Source organism: Panthera tigris, chromosome A2 (assembly GCF_018350195.1).
Source record: "Panthera tigris isolate Pti1 chromosome A2, P.tigris_Pti1_mat1.1, whole genome shotgun sequence".
Lineage (NCBI taxonomy): Eukaryota > Metazoa > Chordata > Mammalia > Carnivora > Felidae > Panthera > Panthera tigris.
The window spans coordinates 27,075,676-27,101,647 of NC_056661.1; the positions used below are offsets into that span (position 1 = coordinate 27,075,676).

The 25,972-nt window shown below is 43.3% G+C and overlaps 1 protein-coding gene across 1 annotated transcript in view; it reads left to right on the plus strand.

The window, feature by feature from the left end:
- The window catches only part of LOC122236194, a 49,426-nt gene that overhangs the window by 18,310 nt on the left and 5,144 nt on the right, over positions 1-25,972 (plus strand). The window contains exons 3-4 of the mRNA XM_042977089.1: positions 837-951; positions 5,439-5,559. Of these exons, the coding sequence (XP_042833023.1) occupies positions 837-951; positions 5,439-5,559 (236 nt within the window). The remainder of the gene's footprint in view (positions 1-836; positions 952-5,438; positions 5,560-25,972) is intronic.

The window sequence follows — 25,972 nt, forward strand, 5'->3', positions numbered from 1 at the left end:
GTGTGTGTGTTGGCCTCATTTAAGGAGGGAAGAGCAACAAGTGCCTGAATTTCCCCCGCACCCCCAAGGAAGCTGGGAAGTGAGCAGAGCCCAATGGATGGACCAAACAGCTGATCAGTTTCTCTTTTCTTTGTAAATGATTGTCCTCCTCTCTCCTTCAAGACCAGAGTTTCATATACAGTCACTCAGTGGCTATCCTGTGAAGGATTAATGTCTCTCTACAAAGACATTGTACCTGAGTTGTTACACTCATAGCCTTGGGGTCAGACAGAGCTCAGCTTGGTTCCCTTCTCCAGCACACATTACTCATGTGACCTGTATTACTGCCGTGACCTCCAGCATGTTATTTCTCCTCACGTAGTAAGCTCTCCTCACACGTGGACAATGGTGATGCAGATTCCTATTATTTTTGCTGAGTTTAATTGTGTGGGATTTTGGGAACTTGGGTCTGAGGGTCAAGTTTTTTTCTTTGAAAAAACAAAAAACTTACTGAAATAGAGACTTAAATATTCAGGATAAGAGCCCCAGCTTTACTATTGCTTGAGTAAGAGCGCAAAAGTCACCTCACTGGGCTTTGCTCTCTGTAACTGCACGGTGTGTCTGTGTGTGTGTGTTGGGGGGGGGGGCGGGTAGGAGTGATCAAAACAAGTGATGCTCCCCCATCTCTCAGGATTGTGTTAGAACCTGGGTGGGCTGTAGCTTTAATTCTTGCTGGGAATAATGGGTGGGATAGTGTGTCAGAGGACAGGGTCTGGAGGGGGGGAAAGAGGGGAGAAGAGACATTTCCAACCACCAGGTGTTGCGAGTAACATCACCTCCACTTCTCCTCTCCTTAGGTGGTTCAGGGCAAGAGGTGAGGCAGCACGTGCTGCCATAACATCTCAGCCTCCATGTGAGGGACATCTCTCCCAGCCTCTATGTTTTCTTCAGGAACTGAGACCTGCCACACCGGTGAGATTCTCTCCTAAGCCCCACTCAGAACTTTGTGCAAGCAAAGGTATTTAAATTCATCTGTTCTGATTCAGAGCCGTGAAAAATCATTTTGTGTGCTGAGATCAGAGAGGGAAGAAAAACTTCGTGCATTGTTTCTTTTCAATCTATGGAGTCATGAGATGGCTTCTATAATTCTAGAAATTGTGACAAGGCATCCATAAAGATGAGGCAGAACCCCCAGGCAGCAGTTACCGTAGCTTAAAGCAACATTATTTACTCTCCATTCATGGAAGTGTGGCAGCATTTAAGGACTTTATTTAATTCCTTCATCACATGAGCAAACGAGCAATCTGCAAGCAGGGCAAGTGGAGGCCTGGAACCTCTGGTGTCTCCCTGAGACTGAGGCTCAGGTATGCCTGGCTGTTCGGGCTTTGTCCACATTTACTTTGTGCACTTACAAAGAGTGAGTGAGTCCGTTGAATTTACATTTAAAGCTCTTTCGGCGTAAAGCCAGATTCCTACAAAAATGTTCTGACTTAATTCAACTCCATTCCTTTCAAATTAATTCATTTAAAAGAACATATGTTGAGCAACAGTTGGTACCATGTATAAAAATGAACTGGGCCAGTGCTCTGTGCAAAGCTAAGTGGATATCGGCAATTGCTACGTGACCCACTGTAAACAGTGGGGTGAAGGCAGCACTGGAATTCACAGATGCCTGAGCTCTTTCACTGACCAGATGTGGCCAGTTAGTTTCCGTTTTCCTTGTTTTCCTTCTCAGCTCCTTCCTTTGCCTGATAACTGACACACTCATTTATTCAGCCAATATTAAGGACCTGAGTGTAGGCCCAGCAGAAAGGCAGCTCGGGGAGGAAAGCTGATTGTTCTCCTCCGTCTGCAGAGCTTATCTGATAACATCAAGGAGCCCAGCTAGAGAGCCCGGTGGTGGGTTGTGAACACAGGCAAGCTGACAGCTCCTTCAGCTCCAGTTCCTCATCTTCACGTGGAAATAATCATCATATGTACTTCATATGGTGGTGAGGACTGGAGGAACTCATGTGTATCAAAGATTCAGTGTATTTTTCTGGCACACAGCAGGGGCTCAAGAGTTGCTCTCTGTCATCGCCATCATTGTGGCCTATTTTAGATTAGAAATTCCTAGAGGTCAATGACATTTACATTTTATGGATGATGAACAGCTTCCAACACCTGTTAACAAGCAATTTGTATCAATAAGTACCAAATACTAAAGAATAAAATACTAATAAAAATGCTAAAAGTTAAGTGTTTTAGATCTCTGCCCCAAGCCTCTGCCTGTAAGGAGGACTGTATGTGGTTAGCTTCATCCGTATCATCCTTCACAGCAGCAAGCTGGGCCTGGTAAACAGGAGAAGGAAGGAAGGAAGAAGCTACGAGGGGCTGCATGGTAAGGAGCACAGACAGAGCCAGCCTCGAGAGAGCCCAGGGAGGGTTCTGCACACCTGGTTTGGGAAGGAGCATGGGGGAAACCCTGACCTTGAAGAAGGAGAGGAAAAGACTGGGGCATAGCCCCCTTGTGTTAGGCAGGAGGGGAGAGACAGAATGAGAGAGAGAAGAGGAGGGAGTGAAGAAAGCCTGGAGGGCAGCACTGGCTTCCTGGGCCTGCAAGGGTGAGTCACGCAAGGCCCTGGGCTCAGAAGGGCCCCACACTCTGTTCACACTCTCCTGTCAGCCTCTGAAAACTCTTGATAGTTTTTGCACAAGGGATCCCACATTTTCACTTTGCACTGGGCACGGCAAATTAGCTGGTTCTGCCTCAGGGAGATATTGGTGGAAGTTTTCCTGTGCGAGGTAAGAGTAATCTCTTTTCAGTGTCTTCTTGAGATTTGAAGATCTTTCAGTTATTTTGAGGGGGGACAGTATTCAGTTGTGGATCCTTTGACCAAAACTCTAGATTGGGCTGGGCGTCAAGGTGGTTCAGCTTTGTCCATAACAGAAGAGCTGCTCTCCTCCACCCTGTGGTAGGAGTCCTCGGCACCTGCCCAGCCCAGTTCCTGTGCAAAACCCATGGGAAGTTTGCAGGCAACCTCCACAGTGTGCTCGCTGCATCAGGCTCGCTGCGTCATGCCCTTCCTCTGGCAAAATGTTTCATGCTGAGAGAAAAAGCTCCAGGCGTTCCTTGGTGATAGTGGTAGTGGGGGTTAAGTAAAGAAAACAGTGCTCCTTGAAATGGTGTGCAAGACATGGAGAACTTCTCGCCAAAGAGTGGTTCATACTTGGGAAGCCACGCACTTCCGCTTCTGGTTGGATTTTGTGCACAGCCGCTTTTTCTTCCTGCCGCTTACATTCCGCCAGAAAGGCACCGTGTAGAGAGGATGAAGCACTGTGAGTTCAGCCCATTATCAAATGGTTTCAAGGGTCATTTTGATCTTGTCAGGATCAGCAGGCTTCCTTTCAGCGGACCTAAAAAGGCTGACAGAAACAATAAATGGGCAATTTTGAAACTCTTTGTCAGAGTTGTACTTTGGGGACAAACTCTGCCATAAACACTGATTTCTAGTCCCCCTCTCCATGTACCCACCATTTTCAGATATGATGCCCCCCCCATCCCTGACCACCACATAGTCATCAACTTATCTTGCCAACATCGTGGCAGTGAGTGATGTGCGGCTGCTTGTCTATCTGCTCTGTAGTACTTACACTACAAGGAACCAAACATGATGTATACCTCACGGCATACATTCGTCTCTAATTTAGTGCCCACATATCTGTAATAGTTGTATTGAACTGAAGCTGAGAAAAATCACCCTTGCCACCCTCCATTTTTAGGGAGTCTGTGATAGGTTGGAGGATTACCCTATCGATCACTAGTCAGGAATGATTACCTCTCACCCTCCTCTGCCTCATCAATAAATGGCCCCAAATTTCAATTCCAGGAGACACATTCAAAACAGGAATGTCTGGAGCTGTGAACAGAATTATAAATACAACAGAATCTAAAAGAAAGCATTCATACCCAACAGACAGATTATAGGATATGCCACACCCTGTAAAGGATTTAGACTTTGAAGAGTATTAACACTTTTTCCATGGAAGATTGTTCCTTTCATGGAAATTATAATTCCTGTTATTTCTTGATACTGACAATGAAAATTACATATATTTTCTTCAAGCTAAGAAAATGCATATATTTTCTTAGTATTTTAACTAAGTAGTGAAATAAGGCAGCAAGTAGTTCTAAATGGGCTTCAAAGAGACTTTTTAGATCTGGATGTCTTTACGAAGAGATTCTTGGTGCTTTGTTTAAATGCCCCAACTCTAGAGCTGAACCTGGTCCAGATGGCCTGAAATACCATCAACCCTGTAATAGCAAGGCGAATTTGGCATGAAAAACTGGTAGTAAAGAACACTTTAAAAAACAGTAAAAATCTATACTACAGGTATTATAGCAAGACCAACAGATGTGAAATTAAGGGGGAAGGAGGCAGAAAATCCATGCAACATGGATGCTTCTCATCTGAACTAAAGACACTGGTATGAGTCAGTGTTTTTAAGCTGTGTTTGGTAGATTGCTGGCTTCACAGAATCTTAATATGAATTATGTTAAAAATAATGAAAAGAGCTCTGTAGTAAGATAAAGTAAGATTCTCTGAGCTAACAAAGCCAAAAAGATTGTCTTATTGTAGGAATTCTCAATGCTTTTAATTTGCTAAACGGTCTCGTCAATATACAAGGGTGAAGGGCGAACATAATACAGAACACTTCCCAAACTCGTTGCAACTTAGAAAGATTTCCTGAGAAACATTTCAAGGGATTCGAGTTTCAGGACCTTGGGGGAAGCTTCTGTCTTGGTTCTGGGGGAATGTTTGGAGGCATCAGTGGTGAGCTGGGCAGTGTGTGGCCCACAGCAACGTGGCTGCATTGAAGCGCTCAGTGGTCTAGGACCCAAGGCCATCTGGGCTGGCACTGGGGGAAACCATCACTTTCCCCCTTCCTCATGAGGCTCCTTTATGAAGTTCAGAAATCAATCCACAGTGATTCAGCAGGAGGAAGCATAGGCTACAGCTCCAAAATATCAGGTTAATTTGTGTTCTTTGAAGTTTGAGATCTTTGAAGTTCTGTTTTCCCTTGAGAGGTGAAGATGAGAAAAACAAATGTCAAATGTCTTCATACGCTGTGAAAAGAAAGTACAATTAACAACCATGCAGTGTTCCCCAAATGCCTTAGCTAGGGTGCTGGGGCAGAAGTGTCTACAAACTTGGACTCCGCTGGGGTTTTCCTGGGGCGATACGCCCCTGGGATCCAGGAATGCTAGAATCCTGCTTTGCCAGTCACTTTTCCCTTGCTCTCCCCTGTGAGGTTCTGGAAAGGATTATTTACCCAAGGAACAAGAACATGCCTGAAGCTATCACTTTATCTATAGCTGTTTGACTGTTGAGCTCTGACAAAGACTTTGGATCCAAGTGGGACCTTGTGGTTCCATTTTTCCTTCACAACTTTAAATCCCAGTATCTACTGTTGTCCAGCTACCAGGAACAGAAGTTGAGGAGGAAGGGGCAGCAAAATGGCTAGAGAATAAGCCTGAGTCAGTGTACCCACCAGCTGCAAGCCTGGAGAAGAAGGAAAAGCAAGAGGGAAGGTTGACAGGTCAGCATCAAGCCTCTAAGAAATAGGTCCTGACAACAAGCCTAGTTCCATCAGATGAAATAACTAAGAGGTGGGTTGTCTTAGTCTGTTTTGACTGCTCTAACAAAATACTACACCTTGGGTAGCTTTAAACAACAAAAAAGCTATTTCTCACAGTTCTAAGTGCTGGAAATCTGAGTTCAGGGTTCCTGCATGGTTGATTCTGATAAGAGTCCTCCTCTGGGTCACAGACTGCTGACTTCTTGCTGTGTCCTCATGTGGAGGAAGAAGCAAGGGAACTCTCTTGGGTCTTTTTTATAAGGGCACTAGTCTCATTCCCAAGGACTCTGCCCTTATGACCTAATCCCCTCCCAAAAGCCCTGCCTACTAATACCATCACTCTGGGGATTAGGGTTCGAACATATGAATTTAGGAGGGAGGGGGGCACAATCATTCAAACCATAGCACATTTGGGCCTCTGATGTTGAAGAGGGAGAGGATTGGGAGTTGGCAGACTTTGCCCTGGTCATTGCCTGCTTGCTTGGATAAGTCGAGGCCTGGCTCCAGAGCTGGCTTCTCCTTTTCATGCAAGCCCCTGAAGCCCCAGCAGGGCCAAGCCACATTCGAACAGTGACCACTACTGCTCATGTTGATCACCAGCCCCATTTGTCTGGAAGAAGGGTCCCTGCATCAAGACTAGGAGATGAGAGGAGATGGGGCTGGGGCCCTCACACCTTCTTTGATTACTGAATGAACCCACATAGATATGCCTCCTGTCCTTTAAAAGGAACTGCGTATGCAATTTGATTGAGCCCCATCAAAGGGTCAGAGATTAGCATGAGCCATTTTCCCCACTCCTTTCCTTCTCTGGCTAACTCGAACCCCATCTGGAAAAGCTGGTTTTCTGTTTCTGAGCCTGGTTTGATTCTTTTCCCAACCCTGGGATCATAGACTCTGTACTGAATAGCATTCTAAAAGGTCAGCTGACCTATATATGCATCCTCAGACACCTTGAGAATTCCCCAGAGATACAGACCTCTTCTATTTTTTGAAAAAAATCCTGTTAAGAAATACTTTTTTTAAAAAAAAATTAATGTTTATTTTATTTTTGAGAGAGAGAGGGAGAGAGAGGCAGAGCATGAGCAGGGTAGGGGCAGAGAAAGAGGGAGATACAGAACCCAAAAGCAGGCTCCAGGTTCTGAGCTGTCACTACACAGCCTGACATGGAGCTCGAACCCACAAACCATGAAATCATGACCTGACTTGAAGTCGGACACATAACTGATTGAGCCACCTAGGCGCCCCAAGAAATACTTTCTTTTATCTAACCTCCTGCTTTTGCATTGCTCTTTGTGGAGACAGAAAACGCCTGGGTATATCTGCAGTTAAGCCTTCTGTCTTAAATATTCTTGGTCTTACTTTCTGTGGGCTAAAAAATCCAGTCTTAACCTCTTTTTCCAAGTCTTGTTTTCCTTCCTTTTCACCATATTGTAAGTGTCCCAAGAAAAAATTCCCTTAAATTTGTTAGAATCATCTGGAGACCTTTTTAAACATACCAAATCACACATCACTCTCCAGACTTCCTGAATAAGAATTACAGGGGCAGGAGTGGTTTGGGGTTTGGGAAGGGCTTGCCATTCTGAAACAGGACCCATAAATTACTGGGATCGTTTTGAAGTGCATGCCTAGCTTAGAGTTCTCCCTTTCTTATGGGATGGTGGCGACCCTGCCCTTCAGAGGTGGGTCTCTGCCATCTAGGTTAGCACGAACATCAGGGATGCAGGGACATCTCATCCAGACAATGCCAAACAGAGTCTTTCTCCCAGAATTTGGAAATGGAACGTAGAGACAGGAGGTCAGTTTCTGAGGGTGACTAGAAGTATGACATGACAAAAATGGAGACACCAAATTATGACATGAAGATAGGGAGCAGCAGAGAGAGATGGTGCACAGGGAAGAGGTAGAGAAGAAAGCAAAACATTGTAATGACTCTTTAGGCTCTGGTTCCAGTCTCCGATTTTGTGCCCTGGAGTTCCATGAGACAGAGTATGTCCTATGCAATGAAATTCTCTCTTTGCCTACCCTTGCTAAAACAGATTTTCATTACCAGACACCCAAAAGGGCCCCACCAAATACAGAACTGACAGCATAACTGGGAGAGGTGATAAGCTCATAGCCTATGTCTTCTCTCCCCGTTGACTCACTATGGAAGTCTATTTTGCTTTCTTGAGAGGAAACATGTCTCCTTGACTTCTAAAGAATATTTAATTTTCTGCCTAGACAATTTTAACATACCTCAAATGCTGAATGGCCTGCCATGGAAAAAATCTTCCAAACTGTCCTCATAGAAGAAAATAAACCTTGCTAGTTTTTACTAATGGATGTATTCAACCAACAACATGTAAAGTCAGTACTATTATTGGCCCATTTTACATATGAGCAAACTAAGGCATAGGAAAGGTAAATGACTTTCCTTAGGTGACAGAGCTGGTAAACTGTTGAGCCAAGACTTGAAGCCAGATTTAACTACGGAGTCCAAGATTCCAGCCACTTTGCTATACCTGCATTGAAACCAAAATTCAATGGTTGAAAGCAAAACTCTTAATGCTACCTAAGAAGTAATGTGCAAATACTCATTTCTTTATCAAGAGAGCTGTCCAGTTTGGACTCTACAGGAAATAGCAAGCAAGGTGGATTAGAGGCAGTTTTCACAGATGAGTCAGGACTTGACCTGAGGTCAGACAGAGGTAGAGAAGGAGGATGTTGCCATCTTGTCACCCATTTCCTCCTTTAAACAGATCTCTTATTTTCTTCAGATATCCACTCTGTTCCAAAGTGGCCTATGTGCTAGGGGAGGCTGGCTTCCAAGAAAAGACTTTATTTTTCTAAAACCCACCCCCCTTACCAGTAGTTGAGCATGTGACCCAATTTGGACCAATGAGATGCAAGGAGACACTTTCTGGGGAGCTTAAGAGACAGCTTGGTTTTAAAGACAGAGCTGGAGCCACCAGATCAAATCAACCCCAAGTTCTAGCTGACATCCAGACTTCAAGTAATGTTTGTCAGGTTTGACACTATTTTAAGCAAGTTTGAGGTAGATTTTCTGGTACTTGTATAGAAACACTTCCAATTCAGAATTTTCTTTGGAACATTTAGGAACAGAAGCCCAGAGATGTGAATAAACAGCACATTGGTTAAAAAAAATAATAGCAATGCAGAGCCTAGAGAGATAACATTTCGTTTTCCCCCAAGTGCTTTGTCCTTGGAAACCCAACCATCCCATCCTTTTATTGCCCACTCACTTTTCAGCAGATGTATTTCTTCTTCATTTTGTGTAATTCGATTCATTCTCAGATGTTTGTTCATCTGACCTTCCAGTTGGTATGGTAACAGCCTGCCTGAACTGTGGTGTTTATCATTCACTTCAAGTTCTTGTCAAGTCAGTAAGAATTAGGTTTGCCTTCTTTCAAGCAGTCCAGGGGACTAAGTCATTAAGGAGGAGAGGTGGCCCTGTCCCCCCACAAGGGTCAATGCTTGAAATTCTCCTGTTAAAACTCCACCACTTTCTTGTGCTCACATTGATTGAGGTGGTTCCTTCCTTTCTGTGGAGCTCTTGTCTCATAGCCATAGAAGGCAACATTTATTTCCACTCTCCACCCCTGTCATGTTACATTAATAACAGGACACAAATTGAGTGGGCAGTTAGTCGATGGATTTGTAAAAGCCACATTAAAAAATACTGGGAAGGAATAAAGGGTAATATCTCAGAATAAGAATCAATCATTTAAAATAATATGTACAAAGGTTAACTATGCACTTATAACTCAATTAAAAAGTTCTTGACACCCTGGAGGGTAAAACATTGAGTAGGAGCATGGCTTAAATCCACCGGATACCTACTGCGTGCTGGGCACTATATGAAGCCCATCAGGCATGTTACTTCATTCAATCTTCACAATGACCCTAGGAAATAGTTATGATTCTCTCCATTTTAGGGAGAAAATGACTAACTTTTCCAAGGTCTCACAGCTGACATCTGGGGGTGGGGTTTTGGATTTGAATGGGGACTTGTAGAACCATTTTATTTGCACTACACTGTGCTTCCTTGAACAAAAGCACAGTGATTATGGGGGCAGACTTGCCTATGAGAATGATAAAATCTGGCCCTGCCATCCACTCATTGTATGTCTTTTGCCAAATTACCTAACCTTTCTGTGCATCAGTTTCCCCATTTATAGAATAAGGATAATCCTAGTAGTAGCCTCTAGTGCAGTCCTCAGAATTAAATGAGTGTACATAAAACACTTTGCACAATGCATAAGCATAATGAACTCTCAAATGATGGCTGTTCTTATAATATAGTGACTGCCTGGTAAGTGCTGTCCACTAGTACTTTCTGTGATGATGGAAATGTTCTAGATATGCATTGTTTAATGCTGCAGTCTCTAGCCTCGTGTGACTTTTGAGAACTTAAAATGTAGCTAGTGTCACTGAGGAACAGAATCTTTTATTTCATTTCATTTTAATTAATTACAGTTTACATTTAAACAGCCACATGTGCCTCGTGGCTTCCATATTGCACAGCACAGGTATAGAATGTGCCAGATACAGTATGTATGAAAAAGAATAAGATGGGATTCCTGTGGTTTAATGGAGGAACAAGCTGACAAGCAGATGATTAGTAGGCATGGTGATAAGTACTGTAGTGCAGCAGCCATAGACAAAATGCTACGGAGACACCAAGAGCAAGGGACTAATTTGTGCCTGGGGATCAGGGAGAGATTGTGAGAGGCAATGATGGTTGAGCTAGGCTTTGAAGGGTGAGTAAAGATTCACTTTATTCATTCAGCAGATATGTGCTGACAGCCTCCTCTGGGCCAACCACCAGGTTTGAGAGACTGTACAACTGTCAAATGAGAGGTAAAGGTAAGGGTGCAAAGGAGACAACTGTGTGGGTTAGACTCTTTGAGGAGGTCCTGTTGGACAAAAGGTAGAACTTGAACCATCCCTTGAATCACAGATAGGATTTGGATGATGCCGGGAGCTAAGGGAGGGCATCCCAGGTAAGAAGAACAGCATGAGTACAGAGGGGACGGTGGGGCGAGTACCACCACTAGAGCAGCCTAACTGAGAGATAGAACACAACTGGAGGGCAGCTATGGTGAGGTCCTATGGGGGATGCGGGATAAGCAGGGCAGGGTATGAAGTGGGCTATGAATGGTGGTTGATGAGCTCTTACCTTTATGCCACTGGAGATTTGGGAGTCACATGTGATAAGTTGTATGAAGTTGTCTGACAGATGGACTCCAAACGCTTCTGAAAAACAGAGGCAGAAGCTTCATTTGGGAAGTTTCCCCACCTGCCCACAGCCACCACCCCCAGAAAGGCGGTGTTCAGTTTCATGGTATTCTGGCTGCCTGCATCCATTCCCTTCCCATAGCCTCCCTCGTCTCCCCCCATGTCCCTTTTGGGGGGTGGGGGGGTCTGGACCAGGTGGTCTCTCCAGGGTGTACTTCCATCTGCAGGGAGAATCAGGCACTGCCCCTGAACTTGAGCATTTGGTGCCCTGGAGGGGACAGTGGGAGGTCAGAACATTGCTGTTTTGCATCGTGGCAAGAGCAGTAATGCACAGGCAGCATGTCCCCACTACACGGTGGCAGCATGGCTGCGGCCCTGGCTGTTCTGGGTCTGACTCTCCAGCTTCCTGCAATTCTGATACACTTCTACCGAGTCTCTTTTCACTTCAGATTGTCAGAATCAGGGTAGGTTGCTTAAGGCCAAGAACCCTGGCTGATCCATTTTAATAATAATGCAAACTCCTGCAAGTGGAAATGCTTGGTAGTGGCCCCTGCTCTGCCCTAACCTGTCATCTCTGGAAAGTCCTCCACCCCTGGGCCTCATTCTCTTGTCTCCCTAACAAGGGACCCACACTGGTACTTCTTTTTAATTTTTTAATTTTATTTTTAATTTTTTTAAATTTACATCTAAATTAGTTAGCATCTAGTGCAACAATGATTTCAGGAGTAGATTCCTTAGTGCCCCTTACCCATTTAGCCCATTCCTCCTCCCACAGCCCTTCCAGTAACCCTCAGTTTGTTCTCCATATTTATGAGTCTCTTCTGTTTTGTCCTCCTCCCTGTTTTTATATTATTTTTGTTTCCCTTCCCTTATGTTCATCTGTTTTGTCTCTTAAAGTCCTCATATGAGTGAAGTCATATGATTTTTGTCTTTCTCTGACTGACTAGTTTCACTTAGCATAATATTCTCCAGTTCCATCCAGTTGCAAATGGCGACACTTCATTCTTTTTGATTGCCAAGTAATACTCCACTGTGTGTGTGTGTGTGTGTGTGTGTGTGTGTGTGTGTGTATATATATATATATATACACCACATCAAAGCAGGAAAGAATATCCAATGGAATTGCTCGTCAGCAAGTGGTGCTGGGAAAACTGGACAGCGGCACGCAGAAGAATGAACCTGGACCACTTTCTTACACCACACACAAAAATAGACTCAAAATGGATTAAAGACGTCAGTGTAAGACAGGAAGCCATCACAATCCTTGAGGAGCAGGCAAAAACCTCTTTGATCTTTGCCGCAGCAACTTCTTACACACTGGTACTTCTAAGGGAGTTTTTGAGCAAACATCCAGCCACACCCTGGGCCAAGGCAACAGAAACAGAAGGCAATGTGGCTACAAGACATATTTTACAAACAGGTAGAGTTGATGGCTGATTGCACAGAGAATGCAAAGCGGAGACAGCAAAAGACGGCTCTGTGATAGAACCGGAAGGAAAAAAAAAATTGTTAGAAAATCACCCAAAGCCACTTTCGCCATTCTGAGTTGTTGTATCCATTTGACCAAAAAATCAGAGTTTAAAAACATCCTCTTGCTCTGCCTTCTTCGTTAATCCCCTTGGAACAAGCTCCTCCCATAGCTATGTAAATCCATCCACAGCTGCATAACTCACTGCTAATGGAGTGAGTCCCTGCTGTGATCTGAACTGCAGAGCTGGTGGAAGGGCATCTGGAACAAACAGTCCAAGCAGGGCTTGGAGATGTGTCCTGCTGGACCCAGCAAAAGTTCCAGATGCACCTGTCTGCTACTTTTCTGTTCCTCACACACAGCAAACCTTTGGTGCAGCTGTTCTTCCTTTTTGCAAGGACTTGGAGGCTACTCTCTGGCATTACAGATCTAATCCACCTTTCAAATATAAGCTCACACGGTTCGCTGAGTAAGTGTATATTGAGCCAGGCTCAGTAACAGCAAGGCAAAGATAAAAGGACACAGGACCCAGTCTCAAGGAGCTCCCCTCAGCTGGGCCTGGGTGTTGTCTCCAAGTTCCCACCTGGTCATTCATTTTGTCTGTAAATGCACTGTGGGCCAACTCCTGAGGACGGGGACACTTTCCGTCTTCTTCACAATGCCTGTGCACCCAAAAGGGGTGCTCAAATGTACACACTGAGAATCCCACTTTGCGTTGTGTGGAGTGAAAGCCTGATAGTATAGTAGTGAAGGGAGCTCTCCATGGAAGTACACAAATTGGATCCAAACCGCACCCCCCCCCCCAACTAGGTTCTGTGATGTACCAAGAGGGTGACTGGAGAAGCTATTTAACCTCTACAGGCCTCAGTTTTCTCATCTGTAAAATGGAGGATAGGTAATAATGGCATCTATTACTTGACGTTAAAGCAATTTGTTGCACTTGGCTTATAGAATGGTCTCAGTGTACATGGCTGCTGCTTTTTTTTTTTTTTCCTTGATTAGAGAGCTTCCAAGAGGCAGGACATAATTCAAAGGGACAGCTGCCTGCCTGCCCCTTTTCTTTCCCACTTTCCTTTTTTCTCTTCTTTTTCACCCTTCCTTCCTTTCATTTAAAAATTTTTTCCTCCCTGTGTCTTTCTCTGCTTCTCTCTCCCATTCTCTCTCTCTTACTCCCCTCCACCTCTATCAGAATAAGGGAAAAATTATTTGTTATAAATCATAATTGAATACAAACACTATTGAGCAGACAGAATCAGTGAGTTAAATCTAGACAGTGTCCTGTTTCCTAAGAAGACAGACCTTATTTTTCTCCTTCTCATGAAGATGAGGCCCTTTTGTGAGGTACCTTTTGTGCAGTCAATTTACTCAGAATTCCCCACCAGTCCAGACCCACTGAGGAACCTGACCCAAAAGCAGTGGAAAGAGAACAAAGCACAAATACGTTTTTTTTTTTCTTTTCCAGAATTGCTGACTGATTTCTTGGCAGTGGTATGCTGGCTCTCCAGGAGAAAAAAAACACACAAAAGAACGAGAAAGAAAAAGCAAAAGAAAGCCCCAAGTGCTTACCAATCTTTGTGGTGTAAGTACTCCCATCATGGTTGAATTCAAGCTTCTAGCATAAAATCATAGAACACAAAGTAGGGCGAGATGCACACTGTCCCCTCTCAGAAGCCACTCTGGTGCATGCATGCCCCTGAATGCCACTGTTGGAAACATGCAGACACAGCCCCAGTACATGGGCCTGTCCACTCCCCTCCCACACGGAGGGGCCTGGTCCTAGCCCACAGCACTGCATTTTAGCCAGATTTCTTGCCTCTGTTGTCCATCCCGACGTCCATCTGCCAAACATCCTTCTGCAACCCAGATCAGAATATGACTTCCCTGCTATGTACTCCCCAGGGGCTCATCTCACCCCCCCCCCCCCAGCCTTCCACCACTTCCTTCACTCTTCCCTGGAGCTACTCCAGGCCTCTCATCTTGATGCAAACCCTGTGACATCTCCATGACTTTGCTCACCTCTAACTTGCTGCTTGCAATGCTGTTCTCAGAGATCCATTCCTGCTCCTTTGTCTGCCTGGTGAACTGCTCTCATCTCCAAGTTAGCTAGGATGGATGCCTGTCCCCACTTGCCATTCACACCCTCTATCCTAAACTATATGGCATCAGTCACTCCCTTCTCAGAGTCCCCTTGACACTTTTCTTTCCTATTCTGTGGTGAGACATGAACCAATTTCTTTTATCTCCAGATACTAAGATAGTGAGGAGGCTATGGGCCCAGTAGTATTCATTCATTCATTCATTCATTCATTCATATATGCATTAAACAAATATTATGGAGTGCCAAGCATTGTCCTGGGAGGAACTAGAGTAGAGTAGAGAATGAGACAGATATCCCTCTTCTCTGGTAGAGTTCATAGCATACTTTGTATAAGCATGGAAGAAATAGACAAAGATAAATATATAATTGCAAATATGTTCAATGAAGAAAAAACAAGATATCATGAAAGAAAGTCCCACTCGTGAAAGGTTTTTAAGTTTTCAAGAAACCTGGAATATAACTTTTTAAGGGATGGGGGCCTGACTTAGCACACGAGGCATCATGACATGAATTGTGTTGTGTGGCAGGCCCCCAACTTGCTGGCTTATCAGTGAGAGCAAGAGTGGTGCAGTGTTTGTGTCTGTGGCACGCTACACTACATTTCCAAGTCAGCTCTGGTGTCAGGGGTTTGAGCTGAGACCCCCCAAATGGGGGAAGAGGAAAATGAGCATATGCAACACAGGCTTCTGAAAGAAAGTTGGAGAAAGCAGAGAGAAATGTGCACGAGAGCTAGGCAGGCTGCCGAATAAGCACGCTGTTTGTGTGGGGCTCCCTCTCTGTCCCTTCCCCACCCAGATGATGGGGAGAAGGCTGCCTGGGCTGGAAGGGCTTCTCTTTATTAAAAAGGAGCAGGCGAGGGGGGATGGTTGAGCTGTGTTTTGTATCTTTGTATCTCTATTAATTTCTTAAAACAGTATCTCCAGTGATAGAAAATTCAAATACAATAGACTTAAGGGAAGAACAAAGAAAGGATGAATTGGTTCACATAATTAAAAAATCTGTAGTTACACCCAATGCCCAGATCTTTGTTTTTAATACCATTCTCCAATAAAATGAACTATGCTCCATGGAGAAATGACTAATTTCGGTACTGAGGCAGAAAGTATACAGTAATGAGCGGAGCACCTTATAGTGCAGAAAGTAAGAAAGTGCTCAAAACTCAAAACACACACACACACACACACACACACACACAAACATTCAAGGATGTGGAATATCGAAGGGACATAGCAGCCAGCTGAACAAACACGTTAAAAGTCAAAGCTGGTAGAATTTGAGTCACAAAAACAAATTAGAAGTATTGAATTAAAAACCAAAGTGTAAAATGAGCCCATACCAATCATCATAAATAAGTGATTGAATAACTAAATAAAGGAGGGAGAAGAGACAAATCTACGCAGTATTCCAGAGTATGTAGATACTCCGTCCACAGTAGGTAGGGCATATTGCCTCATGCCGTAAGTGTGGGCTACACAAAACACTTCCTTCCAAAAAGTACAATATGGAAAGGGGAGAAGAGTAGCTAATTTACAGTGGAGAAACCTAAAAACATTACTTGACCCAGGTAATTAAGATTGGCGTCAACAATGATAAGTCACGTTGACAGCATGTACCCTTGATAAGATGTGGTAAAAATGGCACTTTTCTATGTGGTCCTCCTCCCCAAAACCCATATCCAAGTCTACTCATATGAAAAACATCAGAAACCCAACTGAGGAACATTCTACAAAACACCTGCCTAGTTTTCCTCACAACTGTCAAGGTCACCAAAAGCAAGCCAAGTCTGAGAAACTGCCTTAATCCAGAGAACCCGAAGGAGACATGATTAAATGTAAAGTGATATCCTGGAGAGAATGCTGGAGCAGAAAAGGAACAATGAGTAAAAACCAAGTAACGCCCAATGAAACAGGGACTTTAGTTAATAATGTACCAATATGGGCTTTAGTGTAATGTATCATACTACTGTCGGATGTTAATAATAGAAGAAACTGGGTGTGGCGTATATGGCAATACTCTGGACTATGCTCACCACTTATCTGTAAACCTCAAACTATTATGAAATCAAAAGTTTATTAAGAAATGTTTTTAAGTCCATAGCTCACCAACTCCAGATATGGCTAAAGATAGGATCTCACATGATGTTAACCAGAACTTTCTCTCCAGCTTTCAGATGTTTTGGCTTAGCTTGCAGGCAGCCTCCCTTCATTCACTGGAACCCTAACAAGTCCAGACCTGTATGATCCTAGTGGAAAAGAGATTCTCTTCCTAATAATTTCAACCAAAGATTTCAGATGGCATGTGCCCATCCCAGAATCAACCAGTGTGATCAGGGGGATGTGGGACTCTTACTGACCAGGTTTAGATCACATGCTGACCTCTGGAGCTAGAGCACAATGAGTTCAACCCCATCCAAAAGGCTGAGAGCAAAGATAGCTTGTTACTTAAACAAAGTGGGTTTTCAGTCTGGTACTGTGTGCTGAGGGGGGACCAGCTGCTCCCCCTCCACTCATGATCTACCCTCCAGGCCTCTAGGAATTTTCCAGGTTCTATTGAGGAGTGAGACAACATCTTGGCAAATGGGCAGATCTCTGTACCAGGCCACCTTGATGATTTCTGGCCAGCCTATAAGTAGGCCAGCCTTGGTCAGTGGTCACCTCTACTCTAACCAGTGGCCCCTAGGGGGCGCTACTTACCTAAGCTATAGACAGGGTAGTTTCAGCAAAAGAAGAAAGGCAAGACAAAGGCTAGGATTGGAAAGTCCTAGAAAATGCCTCACACAGATTTTTGGTGGGGAAAAATTTTATGTTTTGTGTGTCCTCATTTGCTCCTAATTGAGGAGCTTCTAATTCATGTAATTATCTGATTCTAAAGATAATGCCACTTGGTATATACCTTTTCCATCCAATACCTTGGTACAAAAGTGCTGCTTTAGCTTTTGCTGCCTTCCATTGAATTTTAGTCTCTGTACTTTAGCCATAATATATATATATATATATATATATATATATATATATATATATATATATGGTACAACACAAAAGGCTTCTTTTATGAAGCGTTGTCACCAACATGTCAGCCCAGTGTCAAAGTGGCTCCAGGGAGAAAGATGGAAATAGACTGGTTCCATCTATGCATGCTGGAAGCGTACATTAAAACCTCCTATTATTAATCTCTTTGTAAAATATTTCTTCAAGAGTTGTGCATTGCAAAATACAATATAACGTTCATATCAAGTGATATAGGAATTGCTTTAAGCAAAACTTGTTGTACTCTGTATAATGAATACTGCAATAAAAATACATATTCATTTCCTGATCACAAATCATAGCAATTTAAGCCATCTTCTCCCTAACGTTAGTGTTTGGAGGGAAAAATGTATGTGTGAGCCCTTCCCCCTTGAACAGAGGCACATTCTTCTATGGGAGGAAGCCTGTCTACGTGCCATATTGCATGGAGCTCGTTTATTTTTAAGCCTTTCTCATGAGGGTTCGGGAAGTGGTGGTGAGGCCATCAGTGGAAACACAACCAAGGAAGCAGTGCTGTGATCATAGTACAGTAGGAAAGGAATCTACTTTTAAAATATGAGTTTGTTCAAGTTGTCTCATAACATACTACCTTGAATACATCTTTTTAGTCTTGAGTTTAAAGGATAGAAAAATCTGGGGTGCCTGGGTGGCTCAGTCACTTAAGCGTCAGACTTTGGCTCAGGTCATGATCTCGCAGTTTGTGAGTTCAAGCCCTGCATCGGGCTCTGTGCTGGCAGCTCAGAGCCTGGAGCCTGCTTCAGATTCTGTGTTTCCCCCTCTCTCTCTGCCCCTCCCCCACTTGTGCTCTGTCTCTCTCTGTCTATCAAAAATAAACAAATGTAAAAAAAAAAAATTAAAAGATAGAAAAATCCAAGCCATGAAGGTAGTTTATATTTTCTTAAGTGCTAAACCTTACTTGTTGGGTATTGTTGAAACACAGTTTAAATGACATTATGGTGTGTATCAAATAAGAGGAACTTTTGAGGTCACTCCAGGATTAGGAGAGCAGTGAGGAACACTGACGTTTTTTCTTTTTACCAAGGGAGCAAATAAATGCCAATGACCTCCATCTGTGACCACTGTACCTTCTGGCCATGTCCTCCGAGGATTTGGACAGACCACAAACCTTCACTGGTGTTAGCATGAGATGTGTTCAAAGCACGTCTTCCTATCACCAGAGGTTCCATTTGTCTGGTATCCTAGGGGTCTGTATGCGCCCCTCTCATTTTTTTTTTCTCTTTCCAGATCTGAGAGGAACCCTGCTAAGCATATAACAAACATTTGCTCAGTTGTTTCTCTCCTGAGCTTTAGCACGGGGCCTGATACATGTTTGGTTCTCATAAATATTTGCTAAGTGGGTGAATAAACAACCTACGAGGTTAGGACTATTCTTTGTTTTTCAGAGCTGTGGGAAGATTCACACAGTTATATCTCTCATGTCCTACCTATGCCACCTCTAACAAATTCTCTCATTTGACTCTCCTGTGTCCTACAAGTGGTTTTCAGGATGAAACTCAAGTACATAGATTTTAAGGTGATTTAGAACACATTGAATTAAATAGCAGCTATTGCCCCATTATTATTGGCAGCTTGGAGTTGTGAACAGTTCAACACATTGAATCCGAATGCAACCTACGAAGTGTATTTTCTGAGAGGCATGGTGTCTGCCCATAATACCTGTTTGCCCAGGGGAGTTAGGATGTTTGCTCTACAGACAACCTGAGAGATGATTTAGATACAGACTGGCCTCCTGGCCCCAGTTTGACCCTAAATTGCCTACAGAATTACTTCTAAAATGTGGGTTTTTGCCTGTGAGTGACTTCCTGTTGTCCATAGTATAAACAATAAAGTCTAAAATATGGCCTACAAAGTCTTCTTGATGAACCACGTGGTCAGCCTTTCTACATCCATCCCATTCCTACCCCTTGTGCAACAGCTACGTGGGTTATAAAGACTGGCTGTTCAGTTTTAAAGATGGCTCTGACTGCTCTAACCCAAAGGGGTAACCCCATGCCTGGTGTCACAGTGATTGGTTAAGATGTCCCAGATCTATGTGAACTGGCCCATGGATTCCGTAAGTAGAGAGATTGGTTCAGGGGTGAGTCTTGTTGGACGGTGTCAGGAGCAGGCTTTCTTTCTTCTCTTGGATGTTACTTGGGAAGCATGTAACCTGGGTAGTTGGCAGCCACTCTGTGACCATGAGGGGCATCCAGTGTTAGGAGGAAGAAAATACTACAAAAGAGAGAAGTATAAATGTAAAAAAGAATCAGTTCCTTGGTGATCAGTTCATGGGATCAAACCAATCTGACCATTTAGGTATTCATGTTTCTAAGAGCCATAACCTTATCTATGCCCAAAAAACGGTAAGTCATTTTTATAGTTTCGGCCAATTCAAGCTGGGTTTTCTGCAATTAGCAACTAAAAGGCTTCTGACTGATATTCTGCTTATAAAGTTGTCCCAGGATTTCTTTTTAGATTTATCTGTACCATTCCCTGCATGTACCAATCGTTTCGCCGATTGTTCATTGTCTGTGAATTTTCACATACGGTCCCCTCCGCCCTCACTATCTTAACCCCCCTTTCTGCATTGTAAACTCCTACTCAACTTACAAAATCCCACTCAGTATCACCTTCCCTAAAATTCTTCCTGCCTTCTTTCAGTCCATCCCAGAAAGAATTAGTGGCTGTCTTCTTAGTGTTGCTCAAACATTACTTACGTAGCTGCATTAGAGCAATTTAAACACATTCACCAATTTAGCAGCTCCTATGGATTGTTCTGCCAGGTAATGTACTTTGTAGGTATTATCTCATTTAACCTCTACAGCTGTCCTATGATATTATATTAATACCCTAATTTAAATTTAAAGAAACAGTTTATAGAGGTAGAGGGACTTATCTCAGAGTCTGCATCTTATAAGATGGGGGGGTGGAGGGGCAACTGGGACTTAGATCATTTAATTCCAGAATCTGGGCTCTTAACCTCTGTGCAGTGCTCTCTTCTTTGCTAGTGAGTTCTTTGAAGCCAAACACTATCTTTCATTTATAGGTGCCTGAATGTTTTAGGCACTCAGAAATGCTAGCAGGTTAAATGAATGGATGGATGGATGGATGGATGGATGGATCCACGTAAGCCCTTCATATCACAGATCAGAAAAGCAGAACTCAGATGGTGTACATGTTGTGGGTGCTGGGCTGAAATACAGACATCACTGGGCTTTTTCTACAACATCTTTCCACTTTGGGAAGAAAATGATATTTCCTCTAAAAGAAATTTCCCAAAGCAAGAGGATGAAAATAAAATCCAAAGATGCCTGGGCTTCCCTCTCACCCTGGAACCAGTAATACATCCCTCTTAGGTGAATCCTGAAAAAAGCAGACCTCCTCGTCCCCTTCTCTGGAATCCAGGTTATATCTTTTGTTAACTCTCTTTAAATTGTCACTGATGCCTAAACTAATTTGGGGTGAAAAGAGAATAGGGCCAAATCACATTCAAGTCCTGGAATGGGAGGCCCATTTATAACTACTTAGACATCAGGTTTGGATAGAGGAAGGGGGGTTTGAGCACAAAATCCAAAAGAACATTGAAAGTAAGAAGAATCACACGTCATCCTAATTAGCCAGCTGTGGAGTAACAATTCTGCACTTCTGTCATGTTGCCACCATGCAAGAGCAAACTGTGACATTAGTTTAATTACATAAATTTATGAGATGAAGGGAACAACTTTTATAATCATTCAAACAATATTCCTATTCAAATTGCTATGCAATATCTTTATTTAGTCTTTAAGTATTTATTAAAGCGATTCATTTTTCAAACACCCCTCCAACTACCTGTATTTTAACGACTTGAGGGACACTTTTAATTTCCCTCCTCTAATTTCTTTAAATGTGTGCCCTCATCAAATGCTCATGTTCCACCAGCCTGTCAACCCGTGTGCATTTAATATCTGCTCTCAACACTTACCAGTGCCTTCAGCAGGACTGAGAAGTAGAGCAGCAGGAAAGTCTTCGGAGGTAGTGATTCTCTAGGGACTGACTCACATCTTCATCAGCATCACTGTAGCTACCATTATTGACCATGTACCCAGTCAGCATTAGCTGGACTAAGTTTTAGCACTAAGCAGTTTCCATCAACCATCTCCAAAACCCCTCAGGCTGGATACAAGAGTCACTGCACTTGCCCTGCTCACACCTCCTTCTCAGGGAAGCTGTCCCACCCTTTGCCCCACTGCCCAGGGAGCTATGTTCAAGATCACTGGGGCTGAGAGCCTGACCTACAGACAGACAACTAATCCATGGAATGTCCAGAGACCTGGATTCGTGTGGCCTGATTAAAAATATTAACTTGACTAACAAGATTCTCTTGGGAATTTAAGCACAGAAAGGCTCTGCTTATTTTCAGTGAGAAGTGAAGTAGAAAGGATGGTGTGTTAAACCAAGACTCTTTGCCTGGGGTCCATGAACCCATTTAGATGATGTGTGAAATTCTGGGTTTATGTGTATAAATGGTATAAACTGTTTCACAAATTTGAGGTGCAAGTAGGATAATGTTTCTTACTTACCAATTAATTTCTCTTTTACTTACCTCCTTAGCTGAAGATTCATAACCATTATTTTAAGTCTCTCTCACCACCTGAGAGATCCAAGAACCCTGAGGTTCACTGACCTACGGGTTCTGTCCAGTTCCCACACCCAAGCCAGGAAAGCTCTGGAAACCATTCAGTCCCCTGCTACTAATAATGCTCCCCCGACCATGCCAGGTCTTGGCTGAAGCTTGGTGCCCATAGTCAGCAGCAGATGCTGTTGCTGTCCGGCTGTAAGGACCACCTGTGTAGTTCCTGGAGGGAGGCTGGGACCTGAGCAGTCTCTTAGAGCCAGCCTCCCAGCCACTTGAGGGCTGGGTCAGTGCCCTGTCCTTGTGTCTTCCAGGGACACATATGCCTGGGTCAGGTCCTCAGAACAGTGAACATCCTATTCCACCCCTTGGTCCCCATCACACAAGCTATGTGAAAACAGGGTCTCTCTCTCCAATCCCTTCTTTTTCTAAGAGAGGCGAAGCTTAATGGATCCAAGATGGGTTCCTCACATCTTTCTAACACCAGAGCGAAAAATGTAAAAAAAACAACAAATTTTAATCTTTAGCTGGGCATGTTCTGACTGTGCATTTATCTGAGAGGAGCGTCTCTAGCTCTGATCAGATTTTCAGTGGTATTTATGGCTCAGAAATAGGTTATTGAGAGAGAGAGAGAGAGAAAGAGAGAGAGAGAGAGTCAGGAATCACTATAGTAGAGAGGGCCCAGAGTGCCCCGGGGACCTTATGAGAACCAGCATCAGGGTAGCACCCCACTGTCAGTGGGGCCAAGCAAAAGATGCCTGCATTGTGTAACAGGTCACATTAATGGTGATGCTCAAGAGAGAAAGTGCCAGGGTGCCTGAGTGTCTCAGTTGGTTAAGCGGCCAAATTCAGCTCAGGTCATGATCTCACAGTTCCTGAGTTTGAGCACCACATAGGGCTCTCTGCTGTCAGCAAAGATCCTCTGTCCCTCTCTCTCTCTCTCTCTCTCTCTCTCTCTGTACTTCCCCTGCTTGTACACTCTCTCTCTCTCTCAAAAATAAACATTTTTTTTTCTTTTTAAAACAGCTTTATTAAGGTATTGTTTATATATCATAAATCCTGAGTAAAGAATTGAACATTTTAAGAAAATTTACACAGCCGTGCAATAATCACCACCATCCAATTTTAGAATATTTCATCACGAATGAAGATTCCTTTATGTCTATTTGCAGGCACTTCCTGTTCCTGTTCCCACCTCTAGCCCCACCAGCCACTAATCTACTTTCTGACTCTATGGGCTTGCCTTTTTTTTTTTTTTTTTGGAAATTTCATGTAAAAGAAGTCCTACAATATGTGGTGTTGGCATCTGGCTTTCTTCACTCAGTATAATATCTTTGAGGTTCATTCATGTTGCTGCTGGTATCAGTTGCTCATTCCTTTTTATTTCTGAGTGGTGTCCATTCATCAGTTTTTGGCTATTATGAATAACGTCACGACGAGCATTTGTGCGCAAGTTTTTATCCAGCTATCTCTTTTATTTCTCTTGGGTAGATGCCTAGGAGTGGGATTGTGGCGTCTCATGTTAAATTCGTTTTTAAATCTGTGAGGACCTGCCAGGATTTCTTCAAAAGCGGCCACATCATTGTACATTCCCACTATCACCGTTTTCACATCCTTGCCAATACTTGTTGTTATCTGCATTTGTTATGATTTCCATCCTAGTGGGTGTGAAATAGTATCTCATTGTGTTCTGAATTTTATTTCCTTGATTGTTAACGACGTTGAGCACCTTTTCACGTGTTGATTGGCCATTGGCATATCTATTTTGTTCAGTAGGGTTTCTACTCAGATATTTTGTATCCACTTAAATTTCAGCCATTGTTTGTTCAAAACTTTTTTTATTTTCCATTCTTCCCCTTCAGCTTCTCCAATTTCATATTTGCTAGAGAACTTCTAATTGTCCCATCGCCCACTGATGGTCTGTTCATTCTTCTGGATTTTGTGTTTCTTTTCTTTTCTTTTCTTTTCTTTTCTTTTCTTTTCTTTTCTTTTCTTTTCTTTTCTTTTAAATATATGAAATTTGTCGTCAAATTGGTTTCCATACAACACCCAGTGCTCATCCCAAAAGATACCTTCTTCAATGCCCATCACCCACCCTCCCCTCCCTCCCACCCCCCATCAGCCCTCAGTTTGTTCTCAGTTTTTTTTTAAATTTTTTTTTAATGTTTATTTATTTTTGAGACAGAGAGAGACAGAGCATGAACGGGGGAAGGGCAGAGAGAGAGGGAGACACAGAATTGGAAGCAGGCTCCAGGGTCTGAGCCATCAGCCCAGAGCCTGACGCGGGGCTCGAACTCACGAACCGTGAGATCGTGACCTGAGCTGAAGTCGGACGCTCAACCGACTGAGCCACCCAGGCGCCCCTGTTCTCAGTTTTTAAGAGTCTCTTATGCTTTGGCTCTCTCCCACTCTAACCTCTCTCTTTTTTTTTTTTCCTTCCCCTCCCCCATGGGTTTCTGTTAATTTTCTCAGGATCCACCTAGGAGTGAAAACATATGGTATCTGTCTTTCTCTGTATGGCTTATTTCACTTAGCATAACACTCTCCAGTTCCATCCACATTGCTACAAAGGGCCATATTTCATTCTTTCTCATTGCCACGTAGTACTCCATTGTGTATATAAACCACAATTTCTTTATCCATTCATCAGTTGATGGACATTTAGGCTCTTTCCATAATTTGGCTATTATTGAGAGTGCTGCTATATACATTGGGGTACAAGTGCACCTATGCATCAGTACTCCTGTATCCCTTGGGTAAATTCCTAGCAGTGCTACTGCTGGGTCATAGGGTAGGTCTATTTTTAATTTTCTGAGGAACCTCCACACTGTTTTCCAGAGTGGCTGCATCAGTTTGCATTCCTACCAACAGTGCAAGAGGGTTCCTGTTTCTCCACATCCTCTCCAGCATCTATCGTCTCCTGATTTGTTCATTTTGGCCACTCTGACTGGCGTGAGGTGATATCTGAGTGTGGTTTTGATTTGTATTTCTCTGATGAGGAGTGACGTTGAGCATCTTTTCATGTGCCTGTTGGCCATCTGGATGTCTTCTTTAGAGAAGTGTCTGTTCATGTTTTCTGCCCATTTCTTCACTGGATTATTTGTTTTTTGGGTGTGGAGTTTGGTGAGCTTTTTATAGATTTTGGATACTAGCCTTTTGTCCGATATGTCATTTGCAAATATCTTTTCCCATTCTGTTGGTTGCCTTTTAGTTTTGCTGATTGTTTCCTTTGCTGTGCAGAAGCTTTTTATCTTCATGAGGTCCCAATAGTTCATTTTTGCTTTTAATTCCCTTGCCTTTGGGGATGTGTCAAGTAAGAAATTGCTATGGCTGAGGTCAGAGAGGTCTTTTCCTGCTTTCTCCTCTAAGGTTTTGATGGTTTCCTGTCTCACATTCAGGTCCTTTATCCATTTTGAGTTTATTTTTGTGAATGGTGTGAGAAAGTGGTCTAGTTTCAATCTTCTGCATGTTGCTGTCCAGTTCTCCCAGCACCATTTGTTAAAGAGACTGTCTTTTTTCCATTGGATGTTCTTTCCTGCTTTGTCAAAGATGAGTTGGCCATACGTTTGTGGGTCTAGTTCTGGGGCTTCTATTCTATTCCATTGGTCTATGTGTCTGTTTTTGTGCCAATACCATGCTGTCTGAACATTTTTTAAAAAAAAAAGTGAAAGTGCCACACAACATGGATGAATCTCACACATAGTGTTGAGTGAAGAAAAAGTATAATATTCCAGTTATATGAAGTCCAAAAAAGAGTGGTTCTCTTGGCTGGGGGGCATCGACTGAGCAGGGAGGTAGGGGTAGGCTCTGTCCTCTTTCTTTTATGTGGGCCACTAGGAAAGATTTTAGACTTTGAAACTGGAATGCTTCTGTGGCAACTACTTGAATAGCTATGGACAAAATGCAAACAGTGATGTGGTTGTGTTCTT